This window comes from Pagrus major, chromosome 23, assembly GCF_040436345.1.
Source record: "Pagrus major chromosome 23, Pma_NU_1.0".
Lineage (NCBI taxonomy): Eukaryota > Metazoa > Chordata > Actinopteri > Spariformes > Sparidae > Pagrus > Pagrus major.
The window spans coordinates 22,702,303-22,720,536 of NC_133237.1; the positions used below are offsets into that span (position 1 = coordinate 22,702,303).

Here is an 18,234-nt window from a genome sequence, read left to right on the forward strand (position 1 = left end):
CTTGGACTTGAGCACTTATTTATTCTTTTCTAAATTAGTTAATGTTTGTTACACTGAATTTTTAGGGCCAAGATTATTTCTTTAAATGTGCAGTTCAACACAAACATGTAGCTGTTGCTGCATGTTGCTGCTAATAACTGTAAGACTTGTTTCACGTAAAGAAATGACCACTTAGAAATGGTTTCATAGTAATAGAGAGCAGACAAGTCAAGTTATGTAATCATAGCTATCAAGGACAAATAAAGAAAGGGCTTTAAGAAAGTCTGGAGAAGACACAGAGTTATTAAAAATAATTTTAATTTAGACAGTATAATGACACGTCACTTTTCACAGCTGGAGCACACTTCAACAGAAAGTCCCATAAACTGTAGTATATTTAACCGAAGAGGTCTTTTGGCTCCACTCAAGTGCTCCTCCATGTTAATATGATACCATCTGGTGCGGTGTTGGTGGGACAGCTAATAGAACCAGCGAGAATAAGAATTTATAAAAGGAAGAAAAAAACAGAAGGGTTTTATTAAGCACCAAAAATGCTACAGACAGCTGTAGAATTTGTTTTGTTTTTGTGATTATTTGCGTCTCCTTTCATGTTTTTTGCTGCTGGCACACTAGACCCAACCATCAGCCAAATGTTTGTTTTCTTTTTAATCAAAAAGAAAGAGGTAAGTCAGTTGAACAAAATGATAAAGAGCTGTTGTGCTTTACTGAAACCATTTAGCTTACAAATAACAGGTAAACAAAGTCCACTAACATTGTGCTACAGTTGCTCATTGTCAATGAATATTTCCTTTGTACAAGGTAGGCTACACTCTGATGGTATATCTAATACATGAAATTAAGTTGACATGGGTGGCGTGCACCATCTTACAGAAACCTTGTATCGCTGTAAAAGGCAGCCATAGAGGTTTTCCACATTTAAAAAAATGTTTCATGAACCTTGGACTTTTCTGGGCTGCACTGAAACAATTTGAAAATACCACAACAAAACTGAATCAACTGTAATTTCATATAATTCAAAACAACAAAAGAGGCATTTTAGAGATTCAAGGTTTTGCAAGACGCTGACAATGTGGTCTTTATATTTTACTACACAATGTATGGAAAACACTTTAATTCTCAGTAATTTTCCAGAATAACTGGAGGATGTGAACTGTCAGATACAGAGGTGGTGAATATATATTTAATAGGGCATCTTGAACCAAAGTGATGCATAACAACATTCATGAGCAATAAGGTAATCAGATGCATATCTGATAATGAGCTAATAGTGATACAAAGAATTGATAACTGTAAGTAGTAACCTGTATTAGACCGGTGATCATAGGGGCTTTCCTTTAAATTTTTACCCAATAACATTGCTGCTGTGTTGTCACAGCAAACTGATATCATACATATTATGTTATTATGACAGTATTACAGTAGATCTTTATGTGTAAATATATACTGTAGCTTAATAACAGTGATTTCAGTATCTTTGAGAAATAAAAACAAACAATATGCATTCACAAAACAAGAACATGTAGTGGTAGTCACTATACAATATTGTTTATGTAAATAAAGATCTGATCTGAATTAACAGCTGAATTAACTGAGTTTGAACAGTGTAAATAACAGATTTCATATAACGGTGAAACACTGAAACAGTCGGTTAATTATGTGCACTGGATATACAGATTTTCGGGAAATTGTGCATACAGTTTGTTTGGAAATCTGTGAGAATAATAACTGCTACGATTTAGACTTGATAATACACAAATACACCTTTTTATACTAGCAGTTAACACTTCCCACTTGTATGAGTGCTGCCTTGTCCTCAGCTGCTTGAAATAGTCAACTGCATGAGTAAGGCCCAGATCACACAGAGACTGCCTACAGGTGGGGTCGCTGTAAAAACCCTGTTTTTAGACAAAAGCTTTGGTGTCGGGCTGCGCGTGCATCCGGCCATCATAGGCTACGTAATTAATGGGATACATGGAGAGACTCCACCCCTGGAATGTGATAAGCTGAGATAAGAAGTAATGACCAATATTAAAACTAATACTTTTTTATAGCTAACTAAAATACCACAAGAGCAGGTAAATATCATCATGTACTAAGTTCCAAGTGTCAGTCAAACAAAAATGTTTTATATGTCTTTAGCTGACCCATTTATATGAATAGTAACCAACAAAAAACCCAAACTTTACTTAATATTTTACATTCATCCTGACAAAAAGTTAATTAACCATTAACTTCCAAACTGGACACATCAACTGCTACTGTACCACTGGTTTCAGACTGTCCAGAACAGATACATTCAATAAAAATGTGTTTTAGGATTAATTTGTAATAAAAGCTGAGAGTTTCAACTATGAATCAAACTCTGAGCCACCATCTTCACTCCGAACATGACTTTTATTGGGGGTATAATGGACTACTAGACCGATGAATATTCTAACACTGGGGCTTCATCTACAGTATATTCTAGGATAATCACACACATGCTGGTACTGATGAGAGGCACTATTACACCAATACAACACTGGTTCAATACTCTGCAGCTACTTCTCCTAGTGATCATAGAAATATATGTATCTGATGGATGTCTGTTGGCAGTGACATTGTTTGGATGCATTTCTGAAGGGTTTTAGAGACATCTACCACTTTAAAGAGTGACACCACGTTCACAAAATTTAAATGGACCTTTTAATGGATTTTAAGTCATTTATGTCAACAGTAACACTTTCACAGACTGAGTCCTCTGTAGTTTAGAGACACTGAATAATAAACTAATGAATCTCCAAAATGGATGTAGCTACAGCATTTTGGAAACAAACCTGAAAAACTTACTTTTTGACAACAATTATGTCTCCAAGTCTATTTCTTAAATAAAAACAGTTCTCACTTAAGTCAGTGATAGTCATTGTCTTTGACATTGTGTGTGACCAACTGTTTCTGCTCACATTTTCAAATTAACAGATTAACAAAATGCTTATGAAGTCATTTCTCAAATGTATCATCCCTGGACACTGCACTTGATCTAGCTGTGTAACGGTGCCAAACATTTTCAGATATTATCTATAAATTGGCCGGTAAAGGATTTTATCAATACCCAATAAACCACAGGCTACTCAACCTTGATTAGATAAATAAGGAAGGTTTTCTCATTACGACAATGTTGATTTAATAGTAATTATATAATATGCTTTCATTTTAAAGTCCGTTGATATCTCAGTAAATACTGATGACAGTTCTGTATGTGTCACATGTCACATCACTGTTTATATACTTTTATGATTTGTTGTAGCTGTTGGATTATATGAATATCAACATATTCATCACTGTGCCCTCCTGAGGCATGCTGTCTTATATGCTGCCCATTACATGCACACTTGCACATAGTAGAGTCCATGCTGATTCCTTACAACACCACCCACAGTCAGCAGCTACTGTCTTTCTTAAATGCAGACTCCTTTTAGGTCTGATGTTTTGTCAGTCACTCATACTGTCACTTCTGTCTTGCTGTTGGTGACAAAGTATGGTTGTGGAGGAAGGTAGCGAGTGGTGTGCAGCTCCTTCTCTATGATACACAGTTTCTTTGTGCCATAGCTGTGTCGGAGTCCCAGCGTGTCCTTGCTGTCCCAGGGTCGTAGCACTCCTGGGCTGACAGCAGTGTTAGAGCCGTAGGACAGCAACTGGGAGCTGCGGCTCTTGGGGCTTTTGTACTTGTGTCCGTTCTGCTTTCCAGACAGCTGTCTGGGCGGGCTATAAGGATTACTCGGCTCTGGCTCCATATCCACAGCTTCCATGGGAAGGCTGCCCTTGGTTGTCATCTCCATCACTTGCCGCCGGTTGCTGTAGAAGCTGTCATTAGCTTTCTCTGCTAACAAATGCAGATAAACAACATGATAGTTCTTGTCATTTTTCCTTTCATTAGCCATGGCATTGTGTCCTGAGTACAGAACTAGACAGGCAGTTAAAAATAGGCCTGAAGTAAAACTTTGTTGTCAAAGCATCCAAAAAAAATAAACAGAGAGAGAAGAGAGTCAAGTAGTCCGATTTCCCTTCATCAGGCATACATTTACTATATGTAAAACTTTATTTATCAACCTATACAAATGCTGTCAATGTCTCTAACGTCACACAGGAAATTAAGGTGTTGTCCACATTATATTTAAATAATTTCCTGAACCTTAATAAAAAATCCTGTTAATTTCCTTAATATAGATGATAGATAATGTTGTTATTGCATCTTTCAAACAAACAAACATCTTGTCCTTGATTGATGTTTTGTTCAAGCTGAAAAAACAGTAGAGGAAGTGGAAGTTCTTTATCAGCCTGGTAGTGTCTGCAGGTATCACTACAGGCTTCATTCAGTCCTAACCACCTACATCAATAAGTTAGGGCTGCCTGTTTGTAAACAGGTCAAACACACACACACACCACACACACACACACATAATGTCAGCTATTACATAACATCACAATTTATTACAACACTGGGAACTCAGTCAGGCTTAGAGGTTTCCCAGTAGACCACTGCACAGTATATTCTCTCTTTTGGCATTTGTCTCGTTTTAGTCATCGGCACTAATTTGCTCAGAACTACTGTACCACTGTGGTGTGATCTTATGTCTCAAATCAGGTGCAGACCATGTATGAAAACAGTATTCACTTGTACACTAATTGAGCCTGAGCACACCCAGCCCCGATTTAGCCTTTGGGATTATCTGCTCACATTTCAGACTTTTTTTAATGAAATGTCTCCAAGATAACCTTTAATGTGGTCTTGTGATCTGCTGTGGGCTGTGTCTGCGCTCCAGATCATACTTCATGATACAGAAAAGAGATGTAATGATGAACAGTATATTCTTTACAGCAGCTACTTCAGTAAAAACCCACATCAGTGCGGGCAGATGAACATGTATATTAGGACCACAGGGGCTCACATGGCTCACTGTGTACAGTATAGTTGCATCTCATCACTACGCCCCAGCTCATTTGAGTTTTGATTGCTCCTGATTGTCTCCTGTCCCCAGTCTCATTAGCTAAAATTTGCTCTATTTTTATTTTCTCTAATGATTGGTTTGTTTGACGGCACCTCACTGCATTAGCAGTGGAGGAGCTTCAGCTGTGTCATGTGATTGGATCTACTACACACATGCTGACAGCTGTCATCCCCTCCATGGTCAGGTCTAATTGATTCATCTATAAAAAGACATTTCACACTGATAAATAGCAATAAATACAAACCCACAAACAGCTTTACTGCACACTTTGATTCTGATATTTTGTTTTTCTCTATATAAAACTACTTTGAAATGCAACTGTAATAATTATTTTTGCAATATAAATCAATATGAAAAGCGGTGGAATATCAATTGCTTTAAACTACAGCAGAATTATTGTTTTTATTGTAAATTTGCATACAGGATTGTATAGGATTTAGTAATAAAATTATTGGGTATGCGTGTACAAATGACCCATTCATTACCAGTAATGGTTTTATTTTGATACGAAGTGTGCCTGACTATGTGCTCTACTGTAACATAAACTGTCATCATCACCTGTTTGCTGTTATGTCTAATTTTAATATCAGCTCAAACATTTCAGGGACTCATACTCACAAAACACATAGTATTTCCCTTATGTACATAAAAGGAGTGACTTTCTTATTTTGCACTATTGTATCCGTTTAGTGTCGTTTTATGATTTGCAGAAATGCAAATTAATACTTTGATGCTCCAGAGAAAATGAAAAATCCTTTGGCATCATCTTGCTGAGTGGTACTATTTTGGTGTGTGCTGTTATTTCTTGTTTCAGACGCTGTTTGTCCAGGCACTGGCTACAGACATTCCAAAATTAGCACATGAGAAAAAACACAAACTTGCTTCTATATATAAACTTGCAGTTTTCTTCTCTGTTGGCATTGATGGACTATAGATTAACTGACAAGGATTTCTGTAAACCCGAGATTTGATGTAGAGTCAGACCAACAAGGTTTCTATTGAAAGAAAAAGGCAGTTTTGAAGTAGATATCCAACAGCGTGTGCTGTATAAACAGGCCTTTTGCTGTATGTATTTCTAAATAGGAAATAAAAGACTGAAAAACTGCCAAAGCCAAATTGTATTTAGTCATTTTAATGCTAAATTAAAGATAGAGATTTGGGACTGAAGCTCTCTAATATGTGCAGCAAGCGGAAAATTGTAATATCCTGTTTTTTGTCTGTTGAGACCAGCAACACAAAATAAGCCTCTTTTAAAATTACTGGTATACTATAAAACATTTAATGAAACATTTCAGATACATTTTCTGCCTCATTACTCTATTTAGACACCCAGATTGCAGATTCTGTTGTTTCTGGTGCACTCAATTAAGGGTGTAATTTGTAAAATATGGCCAGAATTCAAAGGTAGCTCCAAAAAACATGGGGGGCAGCGTATCACCAGAGTAACTGACAACTGCTGCTCTTTGCTAGCTATCCTTGGCTGTGGCTGTAGTTTGATAATTAACTCATGGCTTAGTTAGCCGTGGAGCCAGCTGCCCTAGAGTTTGCCTGCATTGGGACCTCGGATCAAAGGGGGGAGTCACCATTGGCAATGGGGCCATGATGAGTTAACGAAGCAATCAAGCTCGTTGTAGTTTGTTAGAAGACAGAATCTTGAAATCGGAAGGTGTATGGTCGCATTTTTCTGTTTCGTAAGGAAAATAGAAGTAAGAGTATTTCATTACTTGACATGTTTTGATTTTATTATGTTCATTTATTACACTAACAACTAGCGTATATCTGCCAGCTGAAACTACGGGCGCTATCAGACTATCGCCTCTTGCTTGTACAAAGCAGCATTATGAGACAGGACGGGCCCAGGCTATCTGGCTAGACATCTCTGCAACACAGTACATAGATGTCTCACATAACTCACATGACATAACATCAACACTGTTGTTTCTTCACACTGATAATGTTTCATGTTTCATTGATGAAGGGAAACCCTGATTAATTATGCAAGTTTACTAATGTGCTACCTAATCAAATAAAATGCTGTATGCTTTATCATCATTGTGGCTTCTTGTCAACAACTTACCCACGGCCTTTAGCGTGGCATACTTGTTGAGATCCTTGATAGGCGTTGGTTGTTCATAGGGGCTAGTGATCGGTCCCACAGCCGGGTAAGGCTGTACTATCAGAGTAGATGTTTGAGCCAGGTTGTTCATCTGGTTGTTGTCTGAAGGAGGGAAAACACAACTCATTAACGCAGAAATTTAGATGCTGTTTGCACAGACACATTTCCGTTAATCACTGGGGTAACATGTTCAAAATGTATTATTTGTTTAGTTCATTTAAACTGGCTTTGTTTCCTCTGTTACTTGATGTCAAATTCCCAGGATATACATCAGCTTGATGGATGGATGGATGTAAATATAGTAAAATTGTCGCTCTACCGTGGTAGCGTCACTTTCCTTTAAGTAGGTTTTTCTGGGGACCCAGCTGGAGAGTCATGACTGCCCTTTGTGAAACTGTACTAATCCTACAGTAGACATCTGGTAAATTAAAGGGTGCACAGCAAATAGACTGGCCCCCTGCCTACTGGCATGACAGAACAAACAGATGTTCAGAGTGTCTTCTCCTCGTTCAGACTGGAGGAGATTAGGCAGCATTTGGAAGACTGCTGCATGTGCTCTGTGTTATATAAATATCTGAGTAGAGATATCAACATGTTTATGGACTAATACTTAATGTGGACAGTTTTGATAATTGATTTATTGCTTACTACTCTTAAGCTTTAAGCACAAAATCAGAATGTCATTTTAAAAGTCACAAGGTTGTGAATCAGCACTCATTCTGTTATTTGACCCATACAGGTTTCCTTTTAAAGGTAACCTGACTCAGGGGAGGTGCCAGTATTAATCCACTGAGTCCAGCACCAATAAAATGTCTATCTCATCATCACTGCCACTGCTAATGGTTAAAGTTTACAAACTTTAAAATGTGTCCACTAGTCCTTGGTCTAGAATGTGTCTGATAAAAACAGATCATTAATACAGAAAATAGGTTAATTAGGCTCTTATTCCCCACTGGTCAGCAAGAAACTTTATTACTGTGCTAATTAATTTGGAAAGTCTCAAATTATCAATGCTGTCTCATGAAGTGATGCAGAGGACAGCTTTGACTGCACCACGCCTCAACAAGGGGGTGGTGTAATAAGTATGATCAGATTTCGAGGTCATTTAAGGTAGCAAAAGAGCGAAAGTTTCACTGCGTTCTCCTTATGATAACGATTTCAAGATCCTGTATTATCCGGTTCTATATAAAGCCTTATTAAAAACTGTAGTCGTTAAAGACAGTATTTCTGCAGCTAACTTATTAAACTCAGTGATGGATTCTTCATAAAACCTCATTAAATCTTTTAAATTTCAGTAATGTGCAGATAACTATCTATATTAATGTTTTAATAGACAGCCCCTTGCTGCTTTACCTAGAAAATAACCAAATTCACCAAAAATGTAACAGGAGATCTCTGCATCAAATCTATCTGTGTTACCTTGCCAGGTTCCTCTTTGGGCTTGTTGACCTGTTTCAGTTTCATATAATTCTTTGTAAGTGGGCCATGCACACAGGCTCTCATTCAGTGTGATCTTGTTTAAGATAAAAATCAGATTAGATTGTCTGCCTCCATAGGATACATTGAATTCACTTCACTTGTGATTCATTTAACCAGGATAATATATGATATAGATGCTTTTTTTCAGAAATCCGTTAAAAACAATACAATCAAACATATGAATCAAATATGAAATCTGCAATTTCTTTTAATATAACGGTGCGTTTCATTTCGGTCGCTATGATTTTAAGGAGACAGTCGGAAGAAAGAGAAGAGAAAACTTTAAAATATGAGTCATGTAGTGTTTACCAATGATCACATCTCCCATGGTTTCATGCTACTTATGTCTTTGTTTTGTTTTGATTGAGAGATCCCTGATGGCAGAAATTACATACAGTGTGTTTAAAGGAAGTCATCAAATCATTTAAATATTATTGTACTGAATGCTATATTGCCAAACTATTTTGTATCCCAATATTGTTGAAAACATTTATTTTTGTGCCTGTCTACATCGCTCAGGTATATCAGATTTCCTCTTTTTATAGTCTAAGACAATGAATTTCAGTGTTAACATCTGATGCCAAACTCAATTTAAACTGAGATGCTGATGTATGCGCTTGTTTATCTCCCTCTTTAATGTCTATCTGACTTTATGTTGACTGACTGTCGTTTGTGCTTGTGTTGTTGTCACAGTCACCACTTTCATGTCAGCTGCTGGAAGAAAGTAGGCCACTTCTGGAGACTTGTAAGGTTAAAGACTCCATGGTTGTTGAGGGAAATAAGCAAGTTAACACTCCAGACACAGACACCTCCCTGGAACTCATAAAAGATTTAAGAGAGTATTTTGGGAGCTGTATGCCCCGATATAAATGGTACAAGGAGAAGGGCGCTCTTATTTACAGGCAGCCTACTTTCATGTTAGGGATGAAAATGTTCTATTGTCTCTGAGTCAATATCTTGCCATTAATTATACACTTAAACACATTAAACACTATATTTATATTGTATGTGCCATTTGTCATTATCAGTTATTACAGAGTAATTTGTGCACAGGCTTTTATGTGTTTATGTCTTCAAAAGTCAAGATTATAAAACATATTGTGTGAAATATTAATTTCTGTATAAAGAAAAAATACATATTTTAGGGTCATTAAAAGGCATTCACAGGAGTTCTATATTAAACTGATGATAAGTTTAAAAGAGTTTTTCACGTTGTTTTAAATTAAGTTACATGAAAGGAAACAAATACATGTGTATTTATTTATACAGTCAACTACCCAAAACATAACTCAATGATCACAAATTTCATGACCAGTGGCAGATATTTATTAACCAAAAGGGCATTAAATATATCAGTCAAAATATCTGTATTATCTATATCTGGCTAATGGTCCCAGTATCTGTGTTGTCATTTTTCTATATGGTGAAAATTTAGGTTAACAATCTGTACGTAATCACTTTCTCATTTCACAAACTTTTAAGTGAAACAAAAGTAACTCATGTGTCTCATTCCAAATATTTTGACACTCTCTGTTTTGTCAGTTTGTAATTATGTCATTAATGTTGGGTGGCTCCAGTATAGAGTTCAGAGTACAGCATGTGGCAGGTGGAAAAGAGAACCATAGGCAGACTCTACATTTCTTAGCTGCTGTCTGGGGTAATGCTGCTGAAATATATTTCTATCTGGCAGTGAGGAAATAGACTGTCATGCACCAGTGGAGTGTTGGCAGTGAGTGGAGACTTTGTTCTCTCTGGCTGACTGCCTGGAGTAAAAAGAGGCCACACTTCACAATTGCCCCATGTGCGCACATGGCCGGCAGGACATGAACATGATAGTACTGGTAGCCAAAGAAACCCAGCTCACAAAATCTGTATTACTGGTGTCTTGAGGAGAATGAGAGCTCATAGCCCAGTCTGACAGATTTTTGTTATCTTTGACAGGCAACAGATGAGGAAAAGGGGCTCCCTCTGGAGCATTTCACTGCTTTGCACCACTGTCCATAATATAGAGTGACTGTTATAGCTGGGGCATAGTCACACCTGCCACACAGCTGGAGAAGACGAAGTACAGGATGGCTCCATGTGGCAAAAAATATCACCTCATCTCTTGTAACCTTGATGGCTGTCAAGACAACAATAATCATCCCTCAGCTATTGCCAATTCTGTTATACAGAATGCCTCCCATACAGCCGTGTAAGATACAGCAGCCAGCTTGCTGTTCCCTGGATATCCAAACAGAGCTACATTGTTCTTTTTTTCAGTGTAGTAATAAATGAATTAAATAGCTTGAATAAAACATTATATTTTTATTTATACTGCAAAAGTGCTTCTCTAAGGTGTTCTGTGCAACTACAACTGGGAGATATCCATCATGCAAAGTAAACTTCTGGCTTGTAGCTTCTTATTTTGATACCCCAGTTATACACCTCAGAATCTACACGATGTGAATAAGGTACCATCACAATGCATTGCAAATGTGCAAAGTTTAGTAAATTAGACATTTCTTTGCAAGTGCGTAAATAAACAAGTATAAATAAAGCAATGATTGCCTTTACACTGCCACAGGCAAGAAGCATTCTGCAATCTGATGTCATTTTCCAGATTATTACAGACTTAAAATAAAACTTAATATATCAATATAAATATATAATGATTATGGGTATAACATCATTTTCTGACTCAAAGAAGGAAGCAGGAGGGGTGAGACGACTGCACATTTTTCAAAGTCAGTTTTCACTTTTTTACAAAAGTGACATAACCTTTAAATAGGTGCAGTGACTGCTCTCGTTTTACAGAACAAGGATGTCATGTTACCACACATCATTGATAACTTTCTTTAATATACTCCAGGGACTGGCAGGAAAATGGGATTTTAAATCAGGACACAAGTTCGGTAATGCATGTGTGCTAACCACAACATGTTAACACGGACGCTGTTTTTAAAAAGTTGTGTCTAGACACTTCCCCCTTTGTTGCTATTTTATTCTAACAAACTAAACAAAAAGTATTGAACTACAGGCAGAATAACAGTAAAAAAACAAAAATCCTCAGTACAGTTAGCAATATTGTATATTACAGTATTGTAGTATATGTTATACTATAGTAGGTGATTAAAAAAGGTATACGAAAGAAAGCAGCTCTTTCTGAAGACCAGTCCTGTCAACATGTTGCCAGCTTTATAATGAGCAGATAATTATTCTTTGAGGGGGTAAGGTAGGAAAGTCTCTGATTTTAGAATGATGAATTATTATCGTGTCAGTGCTGACACGTCACCTCAGCTTTACAGAGCAGAAAAAAAAATCTCAGCTAAAACATAAAAGACAGCTTTCTTAAAATAGAACGCCTTTTTTATTTTGAAGTTTGTTTAGCTTGAAGTTGAATCGTATATCTCTCCAGTAATATTTATCGTAAACGTGATGGGAAAGTGGAGTAAAGTTTGACAACGTGAAATAAAGTTCAACTTTTGAGATGTGAAAACAAAACATGACACATGAAATCACATGAAATTGGCTTCTTCATGTGAATACCACATTATCACACATTTTCACTTGCAGTTGACTTTTTCATATGTACTTAAATTTTGACATGTGAAAATAAAATAATGTCACATGCACTGGGAATTTTGAGTGATATGAGAACAACATAAATACACAATTTTCTTTTCCCCCCCATGTGGAGTAGAGTATCCAATACATTTCCATACTGCATCTAAAGCCTTGCTGCGAAGAACAAGCAGATACACCAGGTGTTTTCACTAATTAGCAAACCTTCCAAACTAATCAGTGAAATCACTTGTAGTACGCTTCAGTTGTAATGATAAACCATAAACCTCCATAGAGCATGATTACGACTGATTTTTAGTTGCATCTGCCTCAATTGAAACATCTTGAGAAGCATCCACAACTTTGATTCCAATAAAAGTGGGAAGTTGTAGGTAGATATTTAATGTTCAAACTGATAAACTTAATTATTTTTCTTAGGGCTGTAGATTGAGGAACATCAGTACTTCACTTCATGTCATTTATTCAATTTGATTTGCTTAATTCTGTAATACTTTTAAACTGAACAGTAACCTGGTTTAAAAAAATATTTATTGATTCTTTGATTTCTATCCTCTACGGTACAGTATGTGAAGTTCTTTCACTATTTACTGCTTGACATTGAACCTATCAGGAGAGTTTATCTTCATTCAAACTAAAAATGATTTAGCATTTACTTTTCAAAAGTCAGTTATTCAGCTGGAACAGGTATTTATAAGTGAAAAGTACAACCATAAAAATTGCTGCTTGACTGTGTCTGTGAAACCTTTTTTCAATATGAGATGCCATTTGTCATTATTATCCAGCTTGCAGAGAGAGGGAGGGAGCGCGGCAGAGAGCTTTATTGACTGGAGCTGTCAAGGCAGTAAGCAGGTTAGCACTAATAAGAACGCTTTTCTATCTGTGTGGGCGTGTGTAGGTGTTGGTGTTGAAGAACGAGAGAATAAGAGTGAGGTATAAGGTGTGAGGCAATTGCATACAATAAGTCTTGGCTAAGAAACAGAGCTCTAGGTTGTCAGTGGTAATTAGTGTTCATGTTAAGTGATTGCCAAGGGCATGACTAATTGCTTCACCAGCCCGCAGGATTGTGGATGAACCATTTTTTAAATTTTCCACTACTTCCTGTTCCACAGCTAATTCTGGTTGTGGTGGCACATTTCTGGTGCACAGACATTTGGAAACCAGCACATGGACAAACTGCTCTCTCATGTCAATGTGTGTAGGTGTGTAGCCTGGTGCTGTGGGCTGCTGAGGTCACAGTACTTACGGAGACTGTTGACTGTGAGTCTGGTTTGTATGTTCTCATAGTGCTGGCCAAGTCCGATGTCGTCCGTATGTTCTGAGGCAGGATGGCGAATAACATGCGCGAGAGCTCTGTAAAGATGAAGAACAAAGTCACATAGGACATCTTTTAGTAAATCACAAGTACAATAAAGCACCAACAGGTTGCATCTTGGAACAAGGTAAAACATTTGTCTGTGAACCCTTAATGGGGTGATATAATAACTGGTCAAAACTGAAGCATCGGAGGCTGAGGTATCCTGACTCCTTAGTATTGGTAACTCCAAAAACACTGGATCCTACATTTCCCACAATGCAACTCAATTGTGTCTTTCTTTAGGGGACTCCTTAAATACATGGTATTTCATCCGGAGGCGGCTCCTTACGTCCTGCGTTGCACAGAATGTTGTGTTCCTGATGCGCGTTCTCATCGGGTGGCATTTGGTTGTCTCGTCACATTTTGTTTGTACAAACTATCAAACCTTAACCCCAAGATCAAACCTACAGGAGACCTCACGCCTAACTGTAACTTCATAGTCTTCATTGGAAATTGAGAAAAACTCTGGGTGAGTCAGTGATTGTGGTGATAATATTCTAACTTCTAATATATTAACTCTGTGTGATTCCATTCTGGGTGAAGCCACAGTGATTGGGGATTTAATTTATCTGTTGACATCCTCAAAAAGGGATTCTACTCCTGCATTTGAACACACTGATGAAGGCCGGGCTGGCCAAAAACGTTTTTGTACTGCCAGACAGAGGATTAAGTAAATTCATCAAAAGACAATCTCTTCATTATATGAAGGCAAACTTCTCCCGTAACCACCTGAACGGTCTAACAAGGCCGGTTACCAAATACAGAAATTAGGGAAGCAACCAGCAATCAGAGCACTCCTGAGACGGTCACAAAGCTCGCTGAAGAGTGCATTGCTATGTGCTGTATCCTACATCTGGGTGAAATATCAAGTTGTAGTGGGTCTCCTTTCTTTAGACCCTGTCCCCTCCCTAATGCCTATATTATTCAAAAAACACTTTTCAAGTTCGTAACTCAGGCTTTTTGTGAAAAAAAAATCTCAACCCTGATGCCATCATGGTGACAATTAAAGTCAGAACCCTGATGACATTATTGTGGTGATTAAATGTTTATTCTGGTACCTCTGACTACACTCTGCCTACCTGATGATGCTATAGACTTACCTGCACTCTAATGCATTCAAATACAATTTCATAATGAAACAGTGTTCTTTCTTTGGTAAGAGGAGGTCAGGAGACATAATTCATGAAAATGATCTGGTACCAGAGGGGCTGCTAACTGGTGGCTATTTTTAAGAATGTAACTAGGTACAACAGTGGTGGTTTGCTCTTTGCTTTGGTGATTGTAGGATTAAGGGTGGTTTTCAACGCTAATGTTTGGTTCGGTTAAAACAGACCCTAAAAAAAAAATATTTTAGCGCTAAATTCCTAATAAATACATCTGCTGATCATGAAATATGTTCAGGAACCGACCTTATCATTAAGCCAAGTATATATTTATGCAAATCATTTGGTAATCACTATAACGCATATCAGTTACTTCTTCTGTAGCTCTGACACCAAAGAACATAAATACAGCAGAAGCATTAGAGTGCTGCATGAAGTGAAGGTTTCCCCGCCTGAGTCATGATGATGTGTTAGATAGCACTCACCAAAACTGTCAAATCAACGAGTTACCTGTGCACCTGTATAACATAATATTTACTCTTCTAGTTTCGTTTGTAACAGGAACCAGACCAGAACGTAAATGCAACACTGTGTGATTATTTTATCTTGGTCCCAACCAACTGAACTACAGGTGTGGTGTCTGTTTAGACATACTGTATTTTAGGTCACGGTTAGAGAATAGTATTGCCTGACCGAAGGACAGGTAGTTTGATGACGGCGCAGCCTAATACCCGCCTGTAGCTACATTCACCCAAGAGCGTGCCGACCGACTGAGTGATCAGCAGGTGCACTGCAGACAGGCGAGAATTTTAACCACTGGAGGTCAGCAAAAACAAGACTTTCTAATGGTGTTCCATTTTTCAAGTCACAGTTTTCTCAAATTACTTTCTCAAATTGCTGACACTTAATTGTGTCTTGTTACAACATTGAAAGAGAGTGAGATAAGTTGTTGAATAAATGTCTTTTACAGCGATGTATTCTGTAGCTTTGTTCAGCACTGCCCAGGCATCTTATTAACTTCTGTCAGAGGTGTCGGCTCAGATTCAAATTAACACTGTCAATAATGAAATACTCTACTCTTACTCAGAATCCACATCATATTTATCTCATCCTGTTGCTGTGTCTACTTTCACAGAAATATCTTTGACCTGGATATTGAGTGGAACCGTTATTCTTGAAACAGACATTTATTCAAACAGTTTTCTTATTCTTTTGTGCCTTTTGATCTATTTGTTTTAAAGGATGGAAAGTAGCCTGGGCAGCTATGCTACAGGCTAATGCTCCTCAGTGTCTCCTTAGTGCAGACATTGGTCAGCCCGAACTCCTGAGAATAGGCTGCAAGACAGTGTGTGGGTGTGTGTGTACTAATTACTAAGTGTGTGATGCTCATATCTGCAATCGGCCATTTTGGGCACAGTTTTTTTTTTTTACGTTTTCACATATTTTTTAAAAACAAAAGTCAGTACAAAGTCAGTAATTGTATGCAAATTGTAATTGTACCATGTAGATACTTAACGATTCCATGTGGAGAAAAAATGTTTCCACCAAAATGGTGCTACATTACAGCTGACCTTGCGCTTGGTTGAAACTGTACCATGCTGAGATAAATAGACACATTTCTTTCCAAGCCCAGACTAAAATTTAACCTTTCTTTGTTTTAACCGTTTTACTTCCTATTCGGACAGCAAATCATTTAAATTAAAGCTGGAACTCATATGCAACACATGTCACAGCATCACTGGCACCAGCCAACAATCATCGGTTTCACATTAATTCACAGTGAAAGGACAATACAATGAACTTCAAGAAAAAAGCTCCTGTCTGTAACACTGACAAAAATGTGCCAGGGACTTATGTTATGCAGCTGAGAATAAACAGGCTGAGTGTCTTCAAACTTGTTTTGATCTCAAGACATTATGTTGAACTGGACTCATTTTTCCGCATATCATCTCAGCTTAATAAAATGTACTTTGAGCGCAGGTAGACTTCTTTACCAGTGTGACACCGTTTTATATAAAACAACCTGTTGATTTGTGATTTGGTTGTGATGAAATGTAATTTATTTGTTCCACAGAGTTAGTACATGACAGGGCTCAGTAACACATCATGTTTTGACAGATCAAATCAGAGTGATGATAGGACACACAACTCACAACACAAAAACAATAGTTGACAGTTAAAATAAACAAACAAGAAAATTGGTGCCATGAAGTCTTACCTTGACATATTTTCTCTGTGAGGACGGTGTGACTTTTCCAAACCAAGCTTGGTGAAAATTCCTATCAGTGCCATTATGGCCACGACCCCGCATATGACATACACAATGAGGTTGGTTTTATCCTTCGTGGAGTCCAGCGTCACGTCCTTTTTCGGCTGGGGTTTTCCTGCATTCATCCACGGCGGGGTATCGTAGTTCTTGCAGGTAGTCTGGTCCAGCCGGGAGCTTTTAAACGCGCAGCAGAACCTGAAGCCACAGGTGCCGCAGCAGTACAGGTAGCTGCCCGTCCTGCACACGAACGGCGGATCCCACTGACCCATCACGTCGTAGTAGCCAAGGCACTTCTCCTCTATGTGTGGGCTCTCCGTCACTTCGTTCTCCCCTTCATTTGAGTCGTTGAACCCGGTCACCACAATGAATTCGTCGACGGTCTGACCCGGCTCGCCCTCCGCGTCGCACACCATAACTTTCACCAGAAAGTAACCGAGCAGCAGCTCAGTGCCCCGCATCGTTGCTCACTTTTTATCCCGCTCTTGACGCCCTGACAAGCTCTCATAAGCCCGGACGCATCTTCCGAAGAGACGAGACACAGCCATGCGTAAATGTGAAAAGGCTGATTCCAACTTCCATGCGTAAAAACACTGTGCGCCCCTGTACTTTTATTTCCTTAAACAAACGGTTACTGCGCAAAGGCAGTTCAGGCTCTCCTCAAATGGCATCAACCGTAGTTTTTAGTTGGAGAGGGGTCGCATCACTCAGGTGGTGCACCTGGCTGTGCTGGAGGATGTCAGCCACCTCTGAGGATGCTTCACTCCATAGAGCTGAACGGAGAGAGGGAGGGAAAGACAACGCAAAGGAGAAGAGACTCGATGAGTGAGTGAATCGGGGGAGAGAGAGGCAAAGAGAGACAGAGCTGTGTGCAAGAGCTGTAATTACAACCCTCACTGCCATTTATTATCGTGGTGAGTCTTGAAATCGTCGGTAAAGGTACAATCCGTGATCCAAATCACCCCAACACCTAAATTCGAAACACATGATTGGAACCTGCAGTCACTCCCAGATTGATTGACTTGATTGATGGGCCTTTAAATATGAAATGTATTAACTTTATTTTATCTATAACTTGGTGGTTTTTAACTAAAACTCAACTGATGTGAATTCTTCAGTAGTCTTTAAATAGTTATTCTATATTATCGGATATTTTGGATCACAATTTCACTTTGTGCGCAAACGGCACAATTTGGTAACAAGGTGAACATGTTTTGTGTTTTCATGCCCGTTTTGGCTTGAAGAAAGTGTTGATGTCTGTCCATCTGAACTTCCTTCTTTGGACCAGGGTTAACTATCTCAAAAGCTCTTTGCCACAGTGGGACAAATATTCATTGTTTCAAGCTGGCCATCATTTGTGATGA

General features: G+C 38.3%; 1 protein-coding gene across 1 annotated transcript; it reads right to left on the bottom strand.

Annotated features, from left to right (window-relative positions):
- Window positions 1-280: 280 nt before the first annotated feature.
- shisa9b (shisa family member 9b) lies at window positions 281-17,670 on the bottom strand. The gene is made up of 4 exons (XM_073495364.1): window positions 16,823-17,670; window positions 13,391-13,497; window positions 7,066-7,206; window positions 281-3,862 (listed from the first exon to the last, which is right to left on the bottom strand). Exons 1-4 carry the CDS (start codon window positions 17,329-17,331, stop codon window positions 3,480-3,482), a joined length of 1,140 nt encoding a protein of 379 aa, XP_073351465.1. The 5' UTR covers window positions 17,332-17,670; the 3' UTR covers window positions 281-3,479.
- Window positions 17,671-18,234: the final 564 nt, after the last annotated feature.

Bases quoted from the DNA above. Each gene is read 5' to 3' on its own strand.
- shisa9b (XM_073495364.1), bottom strand. From the start codon at position 17,331: ATGCGGGGCACTGAGCTGCTGCTCGGTTACTTTCTGGTGAAAGTTATG. The intron at 13,498-16,822 runs GTAAGACTTCAT...TCATCTTTACAG, and splicing joins CACAGAGAAAATATGTCAAG to AGCTCTCGCGCATGTTATTC. The intron at 7,207-13,390 runs GTAAGTACTGTG...TCCCTCCTTCAG, and splicing joins ACTCACAGTCAACAGTCTCC to ACAACAACCAGATGAACAAC.